This window comes from Poecilia reticulata, chromosome 20 (assembly GCF_904066995.2).
Source record: "Poecilia reticulata chromosome 20, P_reticulata-male-v2, whole genome shotgun sequence".
Lineage (NCBI taxonomy): Eukaryota > Metazoa > Chordata > Actinopteri > Cyprinodontiformes > Poeciliidae > Poecilia > Poecilia reticulata.
The window spans coordinates 13,587,336-13,604,461 of record NC_088849.1 but is presented as its reverse complement, the minus strand read 5'-3'; the positions used below and the strand labels follow the sequence as shown (position 1 = coordinate 13,604,461).

The 17,126-nt window shown below is 39.7% G+C and overlaps 2 protein-coding genes across 6 annotated transcripts in view; both read right to left on the bottom strand.

Annotated features, from left to right (window-relative positions):
* Nucleotides 1-944: 944 nt before the first annotated feature.
* cd226 (CD226 molecule) lies at nt 945-6,896 on the bottom strand. Of its 4 annotated transcripts, none has more exons than XM_017301978.2 (6): nt 6,423-6,896; nt 5,008-5,331; nt 4,521-4,901; nt 3,729-3,831; nt 3,561-3,615; nt 945-2,269 (listed from the first exon to the last, which is right to left on the bottom strand). In XM_017301978.2, the coding sequence occupies exons 1-6, from the start codon at nt 6,562-6,564 to the stop codon at nt 2,117-2,119; spliced, it is 1,158 nt and encodes a 385-aa protein (XP_017157467.1). In that variant the 5' UTR covers nt 6,565-6,896; the 3' UTR covers nt 945-2,116. The 4 variants fall into 4 exon arrangements, with proteins under 4 accessions (XP_017157467.1, XP_017157468.1, XP_081458167.1 ...); XM_017301979.2 differs by having other exon boundaries at nt 945-2,234; XM_081602041.1 differs by having other exon boundaries at nt 945-1,368.
* A 91-nt stretch (nt 6,897-6,987) lies between these two features.
* rttn (rotatin) overlaps nt 6,988-17,126 on the bottom strand; it is a 41,523-nt gene continuing 31,384 nt past the window's right edge. For both annotated transcript variants that reach the window (XM_008438651.2, XM_008438652.2), the window contains exons 39-49: nt 16,593-16,730; nt 15,840-16,042; nt 15,579-15,684; nt 14,361-14,458; nt 13,997-14,074; nt 13,488-13,614; nt 10,376-10,566; nt 9,891-10,161; nt 8,284-8,387; nt 7,970-8,039; nt 6,988-7,159 (exon numbers count right to left, since the gene is read on the bottom strand). In XM_008438651.2, the coding sequence (XP_008436873.2) occupies nt 7,080-7,159; nt 7,970-8,039; nt 8,284-8,387; nt 9,891-10,161; nt 10,376-10,566; nt 13,488-13,614; nt 13,997-14,074; nt 14,361-14,458; nt 15,579-15,684; nt 15,840-16,042; nt 16,593-16,730 (1,466 nt within the window). In that variant the 3' untranslated portion in view covers nt 6,988-7,079. The remainder of the gene's footprint in view (nt 7,160-7,969; nt 8,040-8,283; nt 8,388-9,890; nt 10,162-10,375; nt 10,567-13,487; nt 13,615-13,996; nt 14,075-14,360; nt 14,459-15,578; nt 15,685-15,839; nt 16,043-16,592; nt 16,731-17,126) is intronic.

Genomic DNA, 17,126 nt, shown 5'->3' with positions numbered 1-17,126 from the left:
AAGGTTTGCCGTTTCTAAAATGCTCTTCTTTCCAGCACCAAGATGAATCCGTTATATGTTCATTGGAAAATATGAACATATAATGAGCAAGCTGTAGTTTTTTTTTTTGTAATTGTTCTCCAAAACTTAAACTAGTAACGTGTCCTGACAACTAGATTCTTCTGAGTGTCGCTGTAGTTGCAGCTGTGAAGAATAACAGATTGGAGGAAATATCTAAAGGAGCTGGATGCAACCTGACGTGATGCCATCTAACTTTGGTTTAGATGCAATAAAGCTTATTTAGAGCCACAAAATTGACCTGATTTTGCTTTGCACAGGAGAATAATACTTATAATTGATAAAGCTTTACAAGTATGCTAGAAAAGTGTTTTATGAAATGAACCATCATTTATATTTTTACATTTATATTTTTACATCATTTACATTCTTTGGGTTTACAGACAAAGGAAAGAAACGTATTTGACCAAAACCAAAACTATTCGAGTCCTTTTTTCATATTTGTTGAGAAGTAGGTAAACCTCGTAAAAAAAATAACCCTAAGTTTATAGCCTTATGATACGACCAAATGATTGAATACAAAAAGTATGAGGTACTTTATCATTTTGTCAGGACTCCTATGCATTTTTCATTTCTCAACGCTTTTTAAAACACTCAAAAAAAAAAGTGAACTTAAAGCTTTACAGTATATATTTTTTTATTTTAAATAGAAAAAGAAGCAAATGTCATTTGCTCCATTTGATTAAAAATAATCAACCTGACTAAAAAAGGAGAAAGACCCCATACCACATGAAGTAGTTCTTTCTGGTTTTCAAGTTTCCAAAATTTATGGTTAACGCTACATTTTTAATTCTTCTAGACGCTGCATATTATATATATATATTATTATTATTTTAGTTTATTTCTTTTCACACACTACCAGAAGACAGAGAAACAGAGACGTGGTATTATTTCTGTCACAAGGAGTCTTTATCAGTCGTGACTATCGGTTTCAATACAGCTGGTTGAACACAGAAAATATCAAGTATCATCAAATGTACATTTACGGTTTCTTCAGAAAACATCACAAAGGGACAACAAAAATAAAAAACAAAACAACACAAAAAAAAACAACACATGATCCCAAAACTGTAATGTCCCTTTATGTTCCACATTTGTCTTGCTTCCTAGCGGAATAACCCGCTTATCCATTACTGCCTCTGCCACTGCCTCCATTTCTATGGAGATAAATGAATTAAATTACACAAACAGCACAGAGTTTAATTTTACAGCAGCTGCCATACACCGCAAATACTGATTTACAAAAGCAAATTCAGAAAAAAAATTTAAAAATAAATTAACACAAAGGGGAAATAACTTTCAACAATTGATCTTTTTTTACATTTTATACACCAAAGGTGGGGGTAAAACAAACAAACAAAAAAGACCATGGATATTCATCAAAAAGCAGTCAGAGGGGGTACAAGGAGATATAAACTGCAGCCCAGGATTTGCTAATTAGAGTTCAGCTTTCACACTGAGGGCGTGCCGTAACTAGAATGCAGTCAGAGAGCCTGTTGGGGAAGAAGCAGTCTCAAGTGACGGTACATTGCTGAGCGACTGCTTTTCTTCCCCGTTAGATGATTAGACACTATTGTCGAGCTCTGAATGGAAACCAGGAGGGATGAAAGTGAAAGGAGGGCAATTACACAGGCTTTTGTCAATCGTTTTACTTGGAGGGGGTTAGAGAAGAGAAAAGAATGATTATACGGGCTTTTGTCTTTCTCCTCTGTGTGATGGTTACTGTCAAATATTGTTTTGCCGAAAAAGCAAACATCCCCTCAACAATAATTACATAGTACATTTAATTAGGGGGGAGCAAGGCCGGTCCCAAACAGGCCCCGTCAGCTTTTCTGACTCCGAGATGAGCGCCGGCTTGTTAACTCATTTCAAACCGCCGTGTTGAATATTAAACAGTGCCGGCACGATCCCCCCTCCCCCTCCCCGCATTTGATTAAAAACTCAAATGGATAATTACGCTCTGCGCTCGCTGACATTTATTTATCCTCGCTCTGATGTACAGTGAATGGGGTGTGAATAGCCGAGAGCGCGCTGACAGATGCGAGAAAGCGACACGGAGTTACAGCGCGCCTTTTCTTTTTTTGTCCTGAGGCTGACGTTTGGTTTGGAGCGAGCGCCCGGCCGGCAGGTTGGCATAGATGGGGAAGCTTTTAGTCTGCTTGGATTTCTTCACCATCCTGGGACACAGAGGGACGTTCTCATAGATATTCGGCTGTGAGGAGGTAGTAGATGTTAGTAGACTGTAAGGCAACAGACAGACAAACATGACAGGTTTTCACCAGCAGTGCAGCCGATTGGTTAATAAAGGGAAAATGCAGTGGGCCTTGCAAAAGCATTCATGCTTCTCAAATATTTTAGCACACGTTGCCACACGATTACTATAAACTTAAAGGTATTTTAGAAAAAGATGTGATAAACCAACAAAGTGCTGTGTGACAAAACACACACACACATACACAAAAAAAAAAAAAGCTACATTCTGAAAAGTGTGGCGTGCATTTATTTTCAGCCCATTTGAGTTTTTACCTTCGAGAAGCACTTTTGTTGCTGTTACAGCGTTTTTGGAGTATGTGTCTACCAACTTTACACAGTGGGAAGATTCCGTCTTTTCTTTACAAAATAGCTCAAACTCAGTCAAACTGGAGTGAAAGTCATTTTGAAGTCTTGACACAAATTCTTTTCTCTCCCGACACGTGAATATGATCCGATTAAAACCGTTGCTTTGCAGCTCTGGCTTTATGCTTAGAATTCTCATTTCTGGAGGATAAATGTCCACCCCATTTTGAGACTGATGCGCTTTCCTGTTCCTGCTGAAGAACAGCGTCCTTACAGCATAATGCTGCCACCACCTACTGTAGTCAGGATCATCAGAGTAAAGCCCTGCACCAACTCCTGAAGAATAGAGAAACTTGTTTTCTAGCCAAGGGCAGCAGAAAGAAATCGAAAGAAACAAAAAGAAAACATACAGTATTTCTCTATTTTTACAGAGTTGTGTGAAGGCCTTAAAGGGGGCTGAGTACAAACAACACACTTTCAGATTTTGGTGCATCACAATCCCAGTGGAATATATCGAGTTTTGTGATTTTACTGTGGCAACATGTAAAAGTGAAGAGCATGATTACTTTTTGAAGGTCCTGCAGATGTCAATACAACAAAATTCATGGCTAATGGATGATTGTGTTATATATATATATATATATATATATATATATATATATATATATATATATATATATATATATATATATATATATATATATATATATATTTAAATCTGAATGCTTTTGACACCAGCTCTCTTCCAGATTCTTCAAACTGCACAGCTGGGGGTGGCGAGGAACTAGTCAAGCTCTCCGTATCAGATGGGACGTGTTGCTTTACAGTTAGTTGTAAAGTGGAACAGCTTTGTAGTTAAGCGCGTGTCTTATGAGGAGGTGAGGGAGAGCTTTGAAGGAGTCGAGCGTAAAGACAAGAGTCGATACAATGAACAAACTGACGCCTACCTGTCTCTGAGTGGGGTGCAGTTTAACTCGGTACTCCTCCCGCCGCTTTTTTTTCCTGTGATGATTGTCACACAAACAGGTCCACTTATGAGCCAAAAGAAAAAAAAAAAACAACACACACACACACACAAATTTAAAACAAGAATATATCGCCTTAACTGACAATACCTTAGCCTCAGGGCAAGCATGAGGAAGGAAATGAATAGAACAAGTCCAGCGGCTCCAGCTCCGATGTAAACATACAGCATGTATAGGGACAGACTGAATCCACCTGGTTGGAGAAGAGAAATAATTTAATATGGAATATCTGCAGGCCCATTCAAGAAATTTGAATATTATTGAAAGGTCCATTTATTTCAGGAACTTTATCACTAAATGAAACGCATGGTGATTAATTACGCACAGATGGATGCTTTAAATAAATTATTTCTGTTAATTATGATAAATTGCAACTTACAGCTAAAAAAAATAAAGCTTGAATATCATATCAGACCAATAAACAAGATAACTCAGCAACGTGCCTAAATGAAAAGTGTATTTAAAGGTTGTCAATTTTCAAAAGGTACTTTTAATCTAACAAATGAGCTTCATCGGAATGAATATTCTAATTTACTGAACATGACTGTAGACAAGATTAGGCAAACCACCTGAAATTCAACTGCATGGATTCTTCTGTTTGTAATGACAGATTTTTTTCTGTTTCTAATGACATATCTGAATTTATGTCATAACCCTGATAAATCAAACCAGACCAGCAGCACACCACTTTACAGCTGCTCTAAGCATGAGTCGATACAATGAACAGGAATCTGTGGTTTTCACACCTCTGAATGTGCCATAAGCCTTTTTTCTTTCGCTACATGTGCTGCAGCATACTTGTGCAAATGGCAAGAAGCATGGGAAATGATACGGCGTCTGTCTGAGGGGCTGACTTCACATCCGGCGTGTTGATTTGTGTACCTGGAGGAGTGGTTCTGAGTTGCACAACGGTGGTCTGCACCCCCACGTCCGTGTTGAAGGTGCAGCGATATAAACCGTCGTCCCCCGATGCAACGTCAGTCAGGTGCAGACTGAGATCCAGGCTGTCTGCGCAGTTCACCCTGCCCCTTTCGCTGTAGTCCTCGCCCACCAGACCCCCCTCCACCTTCTTACAGATGCCGATGATGACCCACGAACGGCCAGGCGGCATCTTCTCCAGGATGACCTGGTAGATGGTGCCGTTGTGTGGGTGCTTGCAGGTGATGGTCAGGTTGCTGCTCTCCTCGGCCACCACCTCTGAGTCTACCGTGACTTCCTCTGGGGGAGGGGGCTCTGTGCTGTTGTTGTCTTCTGGTGGCTCATCTGCAGAATGAAAGAAAAACACATCTCAGAAAGGAAACATTAAAAGACGACCCGTGTTTCTTTCGGGGTAGAGAGGCAGATCGGTCTTAGAAAACACGGAGTTTACCTAAATCCTCCACGTGAAAGTCCTTAGTCCAGGGTCCCTGAGGGAAAGTCTGGACAGAGCAGTGATAGAGCCCGATGTCCTGATGCGTGACGTTCTTCAAGGCAATGCTTCCATCCATCGGCATCGTCCTCAGGAACTCTATTCTCTCCCGGTAGGTGTAAGGGACGGAGACTCCGAACTCAGGAGAGAACACGGCAATGGGGTTCTTGTCTGGCGCTTTGGTCCAGGACACCATGCTGAGCTGGCCGTCCCAGGGACACACGCAGGCCAGCACCATCCCTTCCTCCAGCCGTACCGTTTCGACGTCTGTCTGCTGGACAGCAACTAGACAAGAGTTTCACTGTTCACATTCTGATTTTGACACAACGTGGTTCAGATTTAAGCGCTCACGGCCAAAGGCAAACAAAGTAGAGAGACAGAAAAAAAAACTTGGTTTGTTAGATTTTCTTGACAGATGTTTCTATGGTACACCGTTTATTAAATATTTCACAGTTGGTGGCAACTCAATTAGTTGTCCCCTGCTTAGGTTCTAGCACCTGCTGGATTTCCTTGGGCACTCTGAAGTTTTTCCTCAAAGCTCTCCCTCCAATAAAAGGTTGATTTAGTTCAAGCTTACAAGCTGCAAACTTCTTGCCTGTGAAGCTCTTTCTATACCCAAGGCTGATGCCGACACCGATTTTCTCAAAAGAAAAGCGGTGTTGGCAAAGAAGCGACACCTACCATCACTTCTCTCTTACGAAGCAACCATTCTACTCTTCTATATTAATCGGAATAACGCTGATTGCTTTTTTTGATCATTAGAAATTATGCTAGAAGGTAATTTTGTGCTAAAAGTCAGTAAAAATATGGCTCACATGCTTACAGCTACTGTAACTGATCTGATCAGCTTTCAAAGCAGTCGAGACTCTAAAGGTAACCGGCAAAAGGTGAAGCAATCGGCTTTTTCACTAAAGAAACTGTGCAGTCTATGAAAAGGAAACTGTGAATCTATTTTTTTTTTTAACAACGTGAATAAGAGTTTACATTGTTGGACTGGAAAGAAAGTGAGCCAAACTGAACAACTACCTACGTGTGCTCATCATAAAGCTTCAACATTTAAATAAAGCATCTAACACAGTCTTAATGAAAAAAATATTTCATCACATGAGTTCAGCAAAATGTCTTAATTCAATAAAGGTTGAACAAAATTAACCAGATTGTTTTATTTTTCCGAATCTACAGTGTCTAAACTCATAAAACTGCATCACATATTGAATAAAGGCAGTTATTTTTACCAAACAAAACACGACTGAGAAAGTCGCCACATTCAACAAGTTTTACATGAATTTACTTCATGACAAACATAAACAAAAACAAAAAAATACAACCTGAACACATTGAAATATTTGTAAACATAAAGCAAAAAATATCCCTACCTTTAAGAAAAGGGAGAAAGAGGAGTACCATGAAGTACCAGTAGTCCTTTTGTACGGCTTCCATCTTGCTCCACCAAGCAAGAATGAAAGCTGCATTGATGAGACGAGTGCACAGGCACCAGAGCTGCACTTCCTGCTCCATCTCTGGCTACAGAGAAGCACTTCAGCTACAGGGCCACAATTCATGGTGTCCCACTGCTGGCACGCTCAACACAGAGAGGCTCTTTATCACTGGGGCTGGGGATGGATGGCAAACTTACGACATCATTCTGCATGTTGGGGTTTATAATGAAGTTTTCCCCACATGGAATTCAACACTAAAAACTGGTTTTCACATGGATTTTATGCATAAAAAAAAAGATAGAATTGCCATGAATAGAGAAGCAACATTTAGTAATAATAAATGTGAGCGTTTTGCCCATTTGAAAATGTTTCTATGTTGTGGCTTTTCACAAAAACTGTTGTGTTTCGGTGTGAACCAGCTGCAGAACACCACCGTCGCCACAGCGACAAGCTCAAAGCCACACGCCAGCTAAGTTCCGATAAATGAGATCTGGCAAGGACGAAAGGTTGACATCGCTTTAATATCCAAATGACATATTTCATAGATAACAAAACATGATACAAAACTAACACCATTAAAATAATCAGTTACATTCAACTTTTTAGCAGCTGGGAAAGTTGATCCAGGCACTTCTGCAGGTAGGAGTTCAAAGGTTCCTGCTTCTTCTCTGCATCTACAGAACATAATAACAAAAAACAAAAAAGATTAAAAACAAAATAAATGGTTTGTGGTTGATGAATGCATCTTTAAGTAATCGGATTTTTTCGAGGGTAGTGCTAAGCAACAGGAAAAAAGGCACACAAGAGGTTACTTTATTTTTATTTTAAAGTACAATTTAAATGAAAAATTTAAATAAGGCTTTTAGGCTCCGCTACTCGGAGGAGAACATGAGACAATTAAATTTTTTTTTTCCTGACATTTGTCCTCAGCTTGCACTAATAAAATGTAAGTTTCATCCCGTCAAATCACTGCCCAGGTGAAGGCGAGTTTTTGACAATGAACTCAATGGAATAACAAAACTACTCATCCTCTCCCAACTCATCAAAACTTTATATAGGTCCTCATTCTGTATGTTTTACGTCATATTTATTTGTGTTGCCAGTGAACAGGTTTAAGGGGGAAACAGCACCTCCAACAGTCGCATTAAAGGATGGTCACAGAATTAGATGGCCGCATGTTCACAAACATGTGATTTTTGTTTTGTTTTTCTCGGTCGATAAGTGCTTTTGTTTTGAAATTGTAAAGGGAATCAAGCCAAATTTTAATTTCTATTCCTCTGTGTTTCATCAAAAAAAAGTCTTTCATTTTAATGTTATACTATTTATTTCAAAAAGAAAATTAATAAAATACATGTTTGTTTTTTTTCCTTTTCACTAATGGCTTCTGATGGAAATACCCCAAAGCTCTAAACATAGGTCCACTGTTTAAAAATCTGGTGTGCGGAAGTCGCTTTATTGGGTTATCAAAATGAAAACACGCATGCCTTTCTTGGAGACGGTCAGTGCCTCCTGGATTTTTAATCGAACAGATGGACATTTCAGTACAGTCTTCGCCTGTCAAGAGAAAAAAATAATCATTATTTAGAAAAATAACTTGCGTTTTTAATGCTTTGAGGAAGTGGGTGTATGTAAATGAAAGGACATAATAGCTGTTGAGAAGGTATTTCAGGTCGTCGTTAAAGCATAAAATTAAATATAAAAACAAAAAGATAAGATTAGGACTTTACTGGAGAGTAGATGCAACCACCTCAGAGCGTCAATAGTGTGTGTTAGTGTGTGTATGTGTGTGTGTGTGTACCCTCTGATTGTTGTGGAGTAAAGCCCACAGTGCAGACGCTCCGATACAGCAGGTCTCCAGCTCTTTACTTTCCAAACACCGTAACAAAACTTTCATGGCTTTATCTGGAACACAAACATGTAGATAATCGGTAATTTTCACAACATCACTAACAAAATGATTGCTTTAAAATGTTTTAATCGTCATACTGTTTAAATAAATAGACGCAAAAAAAAAAAGTAAGAGATACAAAGTTAGATGCTGACATACAAACAAGAGCAATTCAGATGATGTGATCATATTTATGATCACTAAAAAAAAAAAAACACACACACAGCTTAAACAGGAAATGTCAAATCTTCCACAGGAAACAAAAAATGTGGTAACATCACATTTTCCACGCAGCTGGTCCTTCAACTACCACCTGCAGTGTACTTTGTGTGGGACACATCTGCCCACCTGCACAAGCTTTTTCAGTCTCAGCAGCTTCCTCCGCTTTCATTTTCGCTCAGCCTTTGGTTATTTCATCTTCACACAACTAAAACTGCAGCAAAACACTGCTAAAGTTAGAATTACCTGGTCCGACTTTGCCACCCCAAACTGTTATGCATTGTGTTTTTGTCACACATTGTATACATTCTTTTGAAAATAAGAGATTGAATGCTACATGCTGTAAAAATTTATTTGGTATTTGGTTCTTTCCTTACTTCTGAACAAAATTTATCTGTGAATAATTGATGAATTACTTCACTAATTGATAGCAAAAGCCTAATGTAGCAATGATTTTAGAAACGTGGAGAAATGGCTTTTTATTAAGAAATATTGTTTAGGTTCGGAGAGAAACAATGTCCTGGTGGCTTTAATTTAACATATTGGTACAGAACCTACAAAAAGTGTTTATTCCCCTTGAACTTCTCAAAATGTTTTTATATTAAAACATGTTTATTAGATTAAAATGCTAAAGACATTTTTCCACCTGAGCTGTGGATCTCAGCAGCTCCTGCTAAGTTATTATAGGCCTCTTGGCTGCTTCTCTTATCACTGCACTACTGTTTATTCCAGACTAAAAGTCACATTTTTTAAATATATCTTTTCAATAGCTTGGCTGCCCCTTCAACTTCCAGCCAGATGCAACTTATATGCATTTTTTTTCCTCCCTCCCTCTTCAGGAATCGTTTTTTGACTGATATGACTTATACTCGTATAAATATGGTACTTTCCTGGGCATCAGTTTAGGTGGGAGGTCCTGTCTTTATACATTTGTCATTCATGATTTTGTGTGTTCACTAATGATCACAATAAAAGATCTAAGGCCTTCACTGCTGTACTTCCACAGCAAATAATATACATACTGGAAGACAATTTCCAAATTGTGCGACGTCTATAATTGATTTTTTTTTAAAAATATATATATATGCATTTGGAGGTTTTAGATGACAAAACAAAATGTAGAAGTGTGTAACTGAGCTGTAAATTCAGTTAATGTCCTTAATTATTAGACATACAGCTGAAGAGGGGAATGAGAAAACTGAATGGCATTTATGAAAAACACACTAAAAAGATGACCTTAACAATCGCCAAAGTGCTTTTTAAACCTCTCTGCAATAGTTAAATCTCCCGCTCCGTACCATTAGTCACGACATGTGATTTGACGGTGGGGCAGAAGCAGAGGTTGTGAAAGGTGAGCAGTGCGTGTGGCCGATGCGGCGCCAGTTCGGCCAGCAGTTCCAGAACTCCGGACAATTTCAGAATGTTCTGCTGCCCGTCCTCTGTGGCGGACAGGCTGACTAGGAATCTCAGCCACAGGCTCAGGAGGTTCCCACCGCCACCGACCGATGAGGCCTTAGCACCAGCCGCCTTAGGGACCGGCACCGACAGGAAGCCTTGAAGGAAATTATTCTGAGAATCACAGGAAATGATCACAAAAGAGACAGATTACAGCACATCATTATGGATCACCTCATTAAATACTACCTTCAGAAATTATATTCTACCAAGTAAGGAGAAAAGCTGTAATTTAAACACGTGTTGTAGTTTGTACAACTTTACATCTAAAAAGAAAGAACTATAACTTGAGTAATCTTTTGGATTTGCTACTTTTGTTTTAAAGTACCTTCTGCAGGATGCACCTACAGTCTCGTGACACAACCAGGTTAGTCAGGAGAGAGAAGCATAGATTCTGGATGGGGCTGTTGTCTGGGGCAAGAGAGCTCAGCTTCATAACTGAGTGCATCAGAGAGGCGTTGGAGGAGCCCTTAGATCCTGGCACCCCACTGGGGCTGCTGCCACAGAGGGAACTGCATGCTGGGAACACAGAAAAAAAATGGTTTTATCATAAATGGAAAAAAAAAGATACATTTAGCAAACTATGCATCTCATAACCATAAAACATAGCATTTAAAAGACTTCTCTCTCTTCATAAAATGTAAATCATCAAGTCAGAGCTTCCATGCTTAAAGAGCATTCCAACATTTTAAGTGCCGCATCTTTTCTGAAATGAATCACACTGTACAAGTCTTTATGGATAAACTGGCTTGCTAAAAATCGGATCGCGACTTTATGGATTTTACATTTCCTTAATTGACTTTTTTTTTTGTCATTTTGTTTTATGTCAATCTGTCGCAATCAGATCTTAAAATACTATACAATTCTTGAAAATATAACAGCGCTCTCAGGCCATTTAACATTCTGAATTGCAATTTCATGCCAGCAACAGGCTTTTTGAGTGTAATTTAAAGCCACCGCTGATAACAGCCGCACAGCTCGTCCCTTGAAAGAATAGTTAAGTGCAACAATGAAACATTACTGGAGCCACTCAGCTCTGCTGAAGATCTTGGCATCCCGCAGCACCAGGGGAAGCAGAATCATACAGCATAGCAAACTGACACTTTTTTTTCCCTCCCCTTTTTAGAAATAGTATCAACGGAAATGAGCAAAATTATGAAAAAAATTACAATTTGTTACATTTCTGCAATTAAATAAAGTAACAGAAGGTCATCACTTTATAAGAGAGCTTTAAAACATTTGTGGCAATTTTCATTTGCTAATTTTGGTTCACCTTGAAACGACTGCCTCATTATGGCAACTGTGGTGCTCTGACTCTTGGTGGGAGGCAAATTATTTTTGCTTAGCAGCCTCGGGCTGTAGATATTATGCAGAAACATCCGGAATGCAAATACCAAAAGGCATCAAGGAAGTAAAAGATGATAAATGAAAAAATAAAAAATCATTCATGACTTTCTGACACTAGTGGATGTTGTTCATTTGAGAACATCACAACTTGTTACACTAATCCTAGAACGGTCCCTCAAATGCGACTGTTGGCCTCAGGTTATGCTTACGCCTGTCAGGAAGTCATCATGATATCGGCGAGGGTTAACACAGGATCTTTCTGATAAGATCTTAAGCGTCCCAAGTGCTGCCTTAAATCTGATCAAGTACTCTGCAATACAAGGAATGTCTCATCTCAAATAAGAGCAAAAAAAAAAAGAAAAAGAAATGCAATTATTTATTACGTTCTTTGCGTCTGTGAGAGCAGGTTTTGAGGCTATTACAAAAATATCTCCTGAAAATAAGCAGGGAGGGAACAGATGAAAAAAAAAAAAAACAACAGTTCCACTTAAACTAGCAACGCTAAAGTTTCGGATGAAGGCGGTAGACAGGAGATGAAAGAGCGAATAGAAACGTAGGCGTCTCAGGAGACTCGGTGGTTGCCTCAGGGTGGATGGTGTAATACTAAGCCAGGCTGCGTGAAGCCCAAATCCAACCTGCTGTTCGGTTAACCTTTAGGGAAACACTGTGCCTGACTTCACTGATTTCTGCAGCTTCCCAGCTTGAGCTGATATGGGTGTGGTGGGAGGTAGGGAGGGGGGTCTAAAGAAAAAGTCAGTTTAGATCCGAGTGTGTGCACACACGTCCGCTGAAGAGCTGCTGCCAATCACGTTTAGAGTTACTTACGCAAACCTGTCAACACTTGTGAACTCCGGTTATCAGAAATTGTTCTAAGTGAAGCAAGAGAAATTTCAGTTACTCACAGATGAAACAACTGCAGCGTTTTGTAAAAAAGCTTTCAGGACATGATTGTAAAGTGAAAGGAACAGGTTACAAAAATAGGTAATTTTATTTTATTTTTTTTACAGCTTACAAATCTGAAAAGCGTGGTTTATATCTGTGTCCCCTTAGGAAACACCATTCTTTGTAGTTCCAGTTGAAATACTTTTTGGATTAAGTTAATCTGGCTTGGTACATCTTTAACAGAAAGTTTTGTTGTATTTTCTAAAGTACTTCTGGCTGGTACCAAATCTATGGAAAAATCAAATTTCAAGACTTTCCACTGAAACTTAAATTGAATTTAGGTTTGGACTTTACACACCAGTCTATAGTCTACACAAAAAGAGGTTTTCTTTCAGGTTTGGTCTGCATCTAGCTCCATCTGTCTTTCCAACAATAACCAGCTTCACGGTCTTTGCTGCTGAAAAGAATCCCCACAGGATAATGCTTCCACTCCCATGTCTCACTGTGCAGATAGAGCGGCGTTAGCTTTTTCACCAAAGTGAACACTTCTTCCCACCTGTTTGTTGTATCCACTACATGACTACTGAAAAACTGCGGATCGGACTTCTCGCGGGTTGGGTTGCCTTCTCACATTTATACTTACAAAAAATTGCTCATATTTTCCTTCGATTCACAATTAATCTGCTATATAAATTCCTCAACAGTGTATTAAAATTTGTAGTTGTAACATGATAAAAATACTTTTGTAAGAAACTTTATATCAAGAACAGATAACTGAATCCACACACAGAGATCAAGTGACACATGAGTGATTGTTTCCCAGATTGTTTTTCTCTTGAAATTCGTTCTTGTCAACTGTAGTTTTTTTTTTTCTCAACTCTGCTGGTCGGCAAGAACGAACAGAAACGTCTCAGACAAGCCAGAGATGTTCTCTTGTTTTCCACATCATGTCCCTCTGGTCTGAAGCCGCAGTGAGACTGACATGCAGCCTGATCGATTCTGACACGGTGCCCATTGTTACCGGCAAGCAAACCACGCACTGCTCTTACACAGTGAAACACAATGTGGTCGTTGCAAAGGACAATGGGACTTTTAATGCAAAGTGTGTATGACTCAGTGTGATTGCTAATCGCAGAAGGAGGCGACATCACAGGCGCAGAGCCGGCACAAACACTCAGAGAGACGCAACATGCGCAACATCTCGTTCCCACCTGGCTGGCTGTCGGCTGTGTACACACACAGGAGCTCCAGGACCGCTTCCATTGTGGGGTCGTCCAATAAGAGCCAAGGCCACAGAGCGTAGAGTCTCAGAGCCAAACGGGCATCCATAGCAACCACCTACACACATAAATAGGTTAGATTGATGTACTTGGAAAGAGAAAACGCTTTAAGTTAGGTGTTCGCACAGTGAAAGAGGCAAACCCAATTATGGGACACATTTGTGATAACCCGATGCTGACAAAGATACCTTTAATCAGCCTAAAATAGCTCAATATTCTGCCATCTTCTAAATGTAAAGAACAAGGAATAAAAACAAAAAACAAAAAAACAGCTAATTTCCTCTAAAAGTAACAAAACGGAGAAATAAAGAAGCTCAACGAGAGAGGAAATGTTAGCAGCATCTTGCACATTTGGATCTCATTTGGAGGCACCTGTACTGCGAGGTTCCATTAAAAACCAATTAACTGTGGGGAATTTAATAGCAGCCATAGAAACTCACTTTGCATTCATCGTTGCAATAAAGAGCGCTCCGCAGGATCCCTGCAGTCAGCTTGACTTCTTTTAAATGGCCCCCTTCCTGAAAATATGAGAACAAACAAAACAAAAAGCAACATGTCTAATTGTTCTGGATTCAAAACAGCATTTTCCTGGCTGCATTAAACACTTGAAAAGAATAATAAGAGAACAGCTGGGATTGTACAATATGTATTCATAGCATTTCTTCTAATAAAAAATAAAAAATAAAAAAAACACTTTGATGTAGCCTCAGTTTGTTATTTAACCCAACTGAGGGGAAAAAGATGGAAACACACAGAGCTTAAAAATGTGCTGAGATGGGAAGTTTCCCGTCAGCCTCCGCTCACCTTTTTGCGGGTAGAAGCCTTGCTGGGTCGGATGGACTCCAGGTGGAGGTGGGAATGAGTCTGCTTCAGCTGCTCCACACAGCTGTCAATTAAACCAGCTGGAACACAAGACAGCAGGAGCATCAAAGTAGCTAAAAACAATAAATATTTGTCTCCCTCAAAATTCAGGGGTTTTTTGTCCCTTGCTTTTTTTGTCGCATTCAAAAATTTCAAAATCATACAATTTTTTTCTTCGACCGAGCAATTTAAAAAGTAATTTCATTTAGAATAAAAATAAGTTAGTTATTTTAGTTGTTATGTTAGTTGCAACCTATCCAAACAACAAGTTGTTTTTCCCTCAACTAAATAATTAGTCATGCTACCTTTGGCCACAACAACTGCCATCAGGCATTTGCAATAACTGGTAAAAAAAATAAAACCATCTTTTTACTTTTGTAGAACCATTATAAATCAGTGATGTTAGAGGGATTGCAACAAATGTAGCCTGTTGAGGTAATTTGGCAGCTTGTCGGTCAGATTTAAGTTCAGACTTTTGACTGGGCTACCATAATGCTTCAGATTGTTGTTTTTTTATCCAATCAGAGGTAGAATGTGGAAGCTAACTTTTGCATTTACTCAGATAATTCTCATTCTGTAACGCGAACATTTGAGTGTGAAAGAAGAAACGTGTGGAGGAAAATCTTTTTTTCCAGTGTATATGTGCAAATATAAGAAAAGCATGCAATATGTAATAGTACTGGTAAATGTTACAATAACAGCATGACTTGCAATAAATGTAATGATGTCTTTAAGCTTTGATTTTATAGCAGACTTCAGAAAATGAGGAAGTGTATCCAGCTAATCTTTGTTTCCGTCTTACTAATTTGACAACCTTACCACTTTCTTCGATCCCTAAAAATATTTATGCTGCTACAAACAAAAAGTGCCACATAATACATTACAGGCATAAACAGCCTGAATGGTTGGTACCTAAATTATTTGCATAATTTATTGCCTTATTGTAGTTCAGGCAGCTCTCTGCAATACGCATACACCAATACTGCAATAAAACAAAATTGGTGGTACATTTTGCAGCTAAAACACAATTTCACAAACACAAACAGCCAGTGAGCTGTCTGGAGTTTAATTTAGGAAGACGTGCCACAGGCTGCTGCACAGTTTATTTGTGCGGTTTTAGAATCAGTCGCAGAGGTGACAGCTGTGTTTTTGGGGAATTACCAGTGGCTGCGTGGTTTTGAGCTGTGGGACTGCAGGCCAGAAGCGTCATCAGAGCTCCGGCTGTGAGCTTCTTTAAAGGGTCCTGAAGGGTCCTTTTCTCAAAGCTCTGAGAACAACAACAATCAGGTTAGTGTTGCTGTACACTCAAACACCTTCCTTGAAGTTTAAAACTCTGGCCACGAACACACAGGCAATCCTGGGATTAACCAGCACCTCCGATAACTGAGCAGACTATCGCACAACTGCAACATTCGCACCTACCTGCAATAGCAGTTCACACAGCTCACTGGCAGAGGGACCAGTTAGGATATCTGACAGAGTGCTGCTGTGCTTGGATGTGGAGCTTTTGAGTTCTGTGCCGCAGAGCCTCGTCTCCTCTGTGAAAACTGTGGAGAGGAACTGCAGAGCTGCTGTGTGGAGCAGCAAATCGGCCTTTTTCTCATCCAGACACTGCGATAATGTTCCTGCAGACAAAAAAATGAATAAAAAAATTGATGACTGTAATGAATGACAAATGCTTTCTGAGACAACGACAACAAAAAAAGCAAATCAAAACTTTAAAACCAGTGACAGCTGGATATTTGACTGTGACTGAGGCAGCTTGCGCAAACTAATCATCTAAATTAGTCTGAACGCCCAGATGTCATAAACATCCTTGCTGACAAAAACACACATGAGCACAAAGGCCCAGCATTCATCTTTTACTGGACTCATTAAACGTCCTTGCTGCGTCATTAATCTGGGAGGAAGATATGAGTAGGAGGGGTAGAGGTGGTTTAATTATCCTACCCTTGCATCTGTTACAGAAAGTTTATACAACAGCAAGGATGCAGCTAGCATGCTTAATATGTTTTTATTCTTTTATTTGTTTGCCAAGATGAAGATGTCAATTTCACTAAAGAGACAGAAACTTGAGGGGCGATCCATAACATGATCGCACAAATGATTTGGCCCTCTAAACCAGCAAAATTATGTTTGTCAGTTAAACTCCTTCTGAGAGGGGCATCCGTGTACCTGCGAATGTCCGCCAACATCTGCCCAGCGCGGCGGAGACAGATGGGTGAGCTGCCGAGCCGCCTCTCCTCACCAGAGTAGCCAGCAGCGTAAACACGTCTGTCCAGCACGCGCAAACCGCGTCCCACGTACCTGCGTCTGAAGAGGGGAAGGAGTGACTCACAAATTTTATGACAGCTGACGACCCCAAAGAGGTAAACAGATCAGAGCTGCTGTTGAACTGCAGAGTGAGCTGAGAAAACGGCTAAACAGAACGTGATTGATCTGTATAGGTCATTATAGGAGCGAACAGAGCCTCATGAAAGGGTCCGCACCGGTTTAGCATCTCCGCATTTTGTAATGCTACAACCACAAACATCAGTGCATTCAACTGAGATGTTATGTGGCAGCCAAACACAGTCAGCAAGACGTGCTCATGCGTTTTATCTTTAGTGGCATTGATTACTGCACCAGAATCAAGTGTCTGAACCAGAAAGCTGCTGCTGCTGCTGCTCGTCTTCTCACTAAAACCAGGAAGACAGAGCACATCACCCA

Bases quoted from the DNA above. Each gene is read 5' to 3' on its own strand.
- cd226 (XM_017301978.2), bottom strand. From the start codon at position 6,564: ATGGAGCAGGAAGTGCAGCTCTGGTGCCTGTGCACTCGTCTCATCAAT. The intron at 3,832-4,520 runs GTACACAAATCA...TTCTCCAACCAG, and splicing joins ACTCAGAACCACTCCTCCAG to GTGGATTCAGTCTGTCCCTA. The intron at 3,616-3,728 runs GTATTGTCAGTT...CAATCATCACAG, and splicing joins ATGCTTGCCCTGAGGCTAAG to GAAAAAAAAGCGGCGGGAGG.